General features: G+C 44.9%; 1 protein-coding gene across 6 annotated transcripts in view; it reads left to right on the top strand.

Moving 5' to 3' along the window:
* The first annotated feature begins 1,071 nt into the window (after positions 1–1,071).
* The window catches only part of ELAVL4 (ELAV like RNA binding protein 4), a 151,907-nt gene continuing 146,978 nt past the window's right edge, over positions 1,072–6,000 (top strand). For 2 of the 6 annotated variants that reach the window (XM_085602660.1, XM_085602655.1), the window contains exon 1: positions 1,757–1,876. In XM_085602660.1, the coding sequence (XP_085458786.1) occupies positions 1,817–1,876 (60 nt within the window). In that variant the 5' untranslated portion in view covers positions 1,757–1,816. Of the gene's footprint in view, positions 1,426–1,756; positions 1,877–4,299; positions 4,621–5,217; positions 5,471–6,000 lie in introns of those variants that run through there. The other 4 variants (XM_085602656.1, XM_085602659.1, XM_085602657.1 and 1 more) reach the window with 4 other exon arrangements.

Genomic DNA, 6,000 nt, shown 5'->3' with positions numbered 1-6,000 from the left:
GGTCCTACATTGTGGCCAAATGCGCCTCTGCTACATATTGATACATATTCTCAGCAGCCTTTTATTCTAACAGCTCTTTTTCCATTGACAACACCTGCCATACTTGACTAAGCCATGAACAAGTCTGTCCCAAATCTGAACTGATTCTGTGAGGCCCATGCAAGAGCGTACTACATTGAGGGAGTGGCCACACAGGTATCCAATGAGTTTCAACGATAGTTTAAGGTATGCCAATCAGCGCTTAATTTAAAACACACTACCTGAGTCAGTTCATTTGATGCTAAGGTCTTATTGAGTTACCAGTCAAAATGAATGTTTCAAAGTTTGCTACATGAACGGCCAATCCAGTTGACTGCCACTGAAAGACTATTTGAATCAGCCATTGCCATTGGTCCACTTTAAGTTGAATCTCTGAGCCTGCAAAAAATATTGTCCAATTCACATGCTCCCTTTGCCACTGGTAGTCTGTGAGAAAACCACTGCGAGCTCTCAGCTATAATTGATACAGTAGGATATGCTATGAGTGCATTAACCTTGACACCAGGTCATAGTAGCACAAAACACTTTTTTCATTCGAAGTGCAAAAAAACAACCACAAAAAATATCACTTCATTTGGAACAAGTGCGACTAACTGCCCTCCTTTCATTTCTGCCCCCATCCAACACTCCGTTACGGTGATAATGTTAGACACAATTTGGCGTTGATTAATGTTTTATCCCTGCTGGTTGGACAACTTAGTTATGAATGCAGGAACATGTATGGCTCGGTGTTTTCCCCTGATGAGCCAGCTGATTCTGAATTTGCTCTTCATTATCATTTTCCATGCACTCATAATTGCATGTATAATTCCATTGTCTGGTATTGTGAAGCTCGGGGGCCTCAAAAGGAATGGCTGATACTTGCGGTCTAAGTCCTGTGTGATCAGGTGGTCCCTTCGCTTGGTGGCGGTCTAGATCCAGTCGCTAGACCAAAAATGGGTACTGTCTTTTTAAATGTCGACATCGCCACTTCAGCGCTGCACCTAGAGATTGATTCCAAGAGGAGTCTTCTCGGACGGCTATTGAATCTGTGCACACTGCCCACCTGGTGGCTACGCAGCGAACGGTGACTTTAAAAGACTAGTTCTTGCTACAGCCATGTTTGGGGCACGCTAATCTTGCGAGCAAGAGCTCTACGTGTACTGTGACAGGAGTCTTCAGCGTGTGTGATAAGGGGGACCATCCGGCTCACTGACTAGATGGTTTTAATGTGGGAACTCTAGGGAAATCATACGTTGGCTATTCTGTGGTCGGAAAGAAAATTGAAGAACCCTTTGCAGACGGAGCCACTTGCAAAGGGATTCTTTCCCATTCTCTTGAACCAAAATCTGTGGCAAGATGTTTGAAATCAGCAGGACGCTTAATGCTGCTTTGTTAACTAATGAGGTAATATTTTGTCACTTTTTATTTTTGAGCAGTCTTTTTATTTTTATTCTTTTGCTTTTTTATTGTCTTTCAATTTCCATAGATGCAAGCGTAGAAGAAGGCATTGTTTTGCAAATTAGTTATTGTTTTTAATGATTTCTCTTCTTTTCACTGCTTTGGGGGATTTGGTTTGTCTTTTATTCTCTGGTTTCAGCCGGCTGCTGTTGCCTAGGACATTATGCCACGTAAAAGGGCTCCTTCTGAACCGCGGAGAGTAGGTAGTTATTAACGCTGAATTGGCTTCTGGTGTCGTCCATCTGGCCTGTGTGTGAGAAAGCTTGCTGCCGGCTACTGAAGCTGAGATACCCGCAAGCTTTGGGATGCGTGCATGCTGGAAAGGGGGCTCTGAGAGATGAGATCGCTTCATTTAAGGGAGCCTGTCTTTAATGAGTCAAAAGACGGCTCATTTATGGTAAGAGGAAGAAATCATTTCATGTTGACTGTCTGTTTTGTTTGATGTGGCATTGCTGTTTACAGACTAGTGTTTTTTTTCTCTTGTGTGGGTGTATGGAGGGGAACAGTAGGGGGGTGGCAGCGAGGGATGGATGGAGAACGCATTGGAAATGAGCATTGTTTCTGCTTGAACCTTGAGAGAAGACAGTACGTTGCCAATTACTTGTATTTTGACATATATCACCCGTCCTTGCAGCAGTGGTCAGCCCCCTGTCCCTGACAGATAAATATTGCTATTGGAAATACAATAAGAGGGTTGACTTTCCTCGACAATAGGATTCTGTCTTTGTCTTTAGAGAAAAGGCCCCGCAGGACATTGGTACATTTGTCTTGCGCACCGCTTGAACGGCTTCGGAGTATAGGTTTTTGGGAAGATGGTGAGATTATTAAAATGCATAGGTTTCCAAGTTGATTTAATAAAAGTCATAATAGCTAAATATTATGAAGGCCTGCCATGGAGAGTAAATAGTGGAAATTTGTCATATCTTGAGAGTATCCACATTTAATATAACAAGCTTATACAAGGCAAAGGGGGAGCTTGTGGCAGGGGGCAACATATTTGATTCTGAAAGTGAAGTATTAAAATCACCTTGTGCTTTTTTTCCCCATCCTTCCTAATTTGACTCTACTGGTTCCACTATCGCTTTGCAAACTACAGTTGGGAAGCACTTATGGGCCAGAAATAATTGCTTTGAAATATGAAAAAAATATTAGCAAAAACTACTCAACCAGCAAATCTTTGGGTTGGTTCATTTGACTTTCTAAACACGTATTGTATGTACTGCTGGCTCTGACCAACTGGAAAAGCAAACATTTTCACTTGACTAAAATATTTTTATTTAACAGTTATTTTTATTTTTTACTTTGTCCAACTAAATTTATAACGCTTTTCGCTAGGCTCCTGTAGGTCGTGATGTGGTGGCGCGTGTTTTCGGAAGCGATGTTAAGCATTTCCTTGCTAGTGTGTGTGTTTTTCTGTTGTTTTATATTTTTGAACTGCAAGCTGTATTGCTAAAATATTCCAGACCATGTACATACGGACATTTGTACAAGAATGTGGATAATGTTGTTGAGCAAGAGTTGCCTTTAGACTTCTGTATAATCTGCTATTCAATGTGCATGACCCAGGCCTCTGTGCAGTGATGCGCTTGGATTCCAGAATAGGGTTCGTTGAAGCACTGTGACCTTTGACCATCCAATGCACACGGCTTAAAAGAAAGACTTTTTGCTGTGTCTTGCCAGTTGGCCAGCACAGTGTACCTAAAGTTTGAGCACACTCTTCTGGAAAAGACTTGTCCACGTTTCGATTTCGACGGTGTATCTTTTCCAAAAATGTATCTGTATTATTTCTACTTTTTAGATGTTCGTGTAATGTGCTACATTCTTTGTAATCCATGTTGATTTATATATAAACGTACAAATGTATAGAATCGGCTAAAACACTAAGCTGCTGGTGTTTGAAAAAGAACGCCACGCAATTTGGGAAGTTCGAGTGGGTACAACACGGTTGGAGGCCAGCAGAATCTTTTTACATACATTTCTACCAGCACAGAACAATATTCACCAAATAATTGGATTGAATTACAGCCCTTATTGGTTAATTTGAAAGAAAAAAAAACTCAGTTAATAAATTGAATAGTCGAGATGTGGGGATTAGCAGGCAATGTGTGGTGTTTCTTTCCCTTTCTGGTGGCTTTCATGCATATATTTAGACGCTGGTCCAAATGTAGCCTGTGTCTTCAGTGTCAGAATCTGCTTTTTTACATTCCTATGAGACCTTGTGCCCGTGCATCCGATTGGGTGATTAGTAGGCTGTGCTTGCATTAAACCACGGTAATACCAGAACGTAAATCCAGCTAAAATGCTCCTGCTTTGCACACAGGAGTGTTTTTGTCTTCTCCTGGAGCCCAGGGGCATGTTATTAAATATGCATGTCTCCAGATAGTAGCTGTCAAAAAAGATGAACGGGGTAAAAATGCGTGTGACCTCAAAGCCAGGCGTGGGCGAGGTACAAGGGTGCGAGAAGTGAAGCGAGACCGAGGTGCGACACCTCCAGCAGCCGGCGGGGTGCGCAGACTGTCGGTGTGGCCCTCGACGCCCGCACGGGCACTTTCAAGGGATGAAAGCCGAAAAGAACCATGCCCGAGTGTGTGTTGTTCCTTTCGCGGGGCCTTAATTACGGGACTCGGGCTGCAGTTCAGGAAGGCAGTCTCTGTTGTTATAGAGGTCAGCAAATCATTAACAGCCTCAATCTGGCAGCAGCTAATTTCAATAGCGCCTCACGGCGCACCGCCTCCTTCGGCACCCCCAGCCAATCAGAGGCCGCCGTCATCTGACAGATGGTCCCATAAATGGATTCAAAACGCAGAGATGCAGGAAGCCAATTTTCAGCTAGGCTCGTCTGCCTCATTCCCACCTCCATCCTAGAGTCGGGGGGGGCTTAAAAACAATGCTCCCCTCTTTTCACTTTTCCTTTGGCATCCCTCCCTCCCTCAGTTGATCGCGCCTCCACGGACAAGCGGCCTGCGCCCTCCACTCTGTGCCTGCTTTGTGGCTTTCTCAGGACTATAATCAAGCCAAAGCAACCCCTCCAAAAATCCCCCCACCCCAAAAAAACCTCTCAGCCCGAACCCTCTTTTTAAAGCTGGGCGAGAAGATTTGCAGCCGCGCGAGACCCTATAATTTACATTAACAATGGTCATGGTAGGTAGGACTGGGTTTGAATTGTAATGTTGGTGTTTAATGTGATACAACACGTACCTGGTCCTCTGTGTTTGTGCAACTGTGTGGTGTGATTACACAAAGTGTGACTGTGCGCGTATGTGTACATATACATGGATACACGTAGTTCGTACCATTGTGTGTATTCGCACGTATACATGTTAGCGCAGAGTGTATATTTGGGGGAAAGAACCCCCCTGGTTCTATTTTCACCTTGCTCTGGTTTTCATGGAAGCAAAAACTCGCTGATTGCGCAATTCATCAGGCTGCTGGGGTTTTGTCATTTTAAGGTCATTTTAATTTCTCTCAAAAACAGTCACTTCTACACCCCAGCCGGTCCGTACCCCTCCCTCCAGGATAAAAAAAAAAGGCAGGTTGAGCTGCTTTGTAGTATGCCGCTATATTTGGTAAAAGCGATAGGCAGGGGGAGGGGCGGGGCGGAGGAGTAGCAGGCTGTAGTAATTTCCACACTGGCATGTTGGAAATGCACACGCAGAAAAGATAGCTCGGCGGCAGCACCCGCGCTGGTCATTTTCTCCTACCGGACTGCGCGGCCGGTATGGTAATTTTTTTTTTTAGGAGCTTGATTTATACGGGCTCCGGTAAACGCTGCATATTGTATTTCAAAGAGTTTCCTGTCATGACCTCATAAAAGAGGAGGGGGCTCGTATGTGTTGCAGCGCATAGTATATTCCGATGTGATGCTTCGCCGGGCAGCAGTGCTGTAAGAAGGAATGTCAGCCTTTACATAACGGTCTCTTTGCTTTTGACACTGAGGGGCTGCGAGGGTCCGTCTTCCGCGTCACCCATGGAGTGGAATGGCTTGAAAATGGTAAGTCGCTGCTACTACCCCATTTCAAGACTTGCTAATTTAATATTTTCTTTTATTCAGGAAGATCCGGCTGACAGTTTTCTATGTGATTGTGTGTCGTTCTGATTTTGTTTTTCCCCCTTTTTTTCTCTTTCTGAGCCGGGTGGGTGGTGTGGTGGGATGTGGGGGTGCTCGCCTGCCCTACTAGGACAGCGGTGCATGCTGGCGCCCTGCTGAGGCTTCCTAAACTAGGCGCACCTCTCACCCGGGCAGGGACCGGCGTCTGCTGACAATCGAGGTGTCAGCGTGCGCCTAGAAGCCCAGCCTGCAGATGCACCTTTCAGAATTCATGGGCGTTGGGTCAACATAGCCTTTTTTTATTTAACACAATACCGACAAATTGAGCACCGGTTAATCCGGGCAGGAAAAGCCAGCCTCAGGTTGGCTGATTTCATGAAATCAAGTGCAGCTGGCTTCAGGAGGGAACCAGTCGACCCTCTCGGGGAATATCCGGCAGATTTCTACCTCCAACCCCCCCCCGAAAAAAACAA

This window comes from Triturus cristatus, chromosome 4_2 (assembly GCF_964204655.1).
Source record: "Triturus cristatus chromosome 4_2, aTriCri1.1, whole genome shotgun sequence".
Lineage (NCBI taxonomy): Eukaryota > Metazoa > Chordata > Amphibia > Caudata > Salamandridae > Triturus > Triturus cristatus.
The sequence above is the reverse complement of the archived record's forward strand: the minus strand, read 5'-3'. Positions and strand labels throughout refer to the sequence as shown.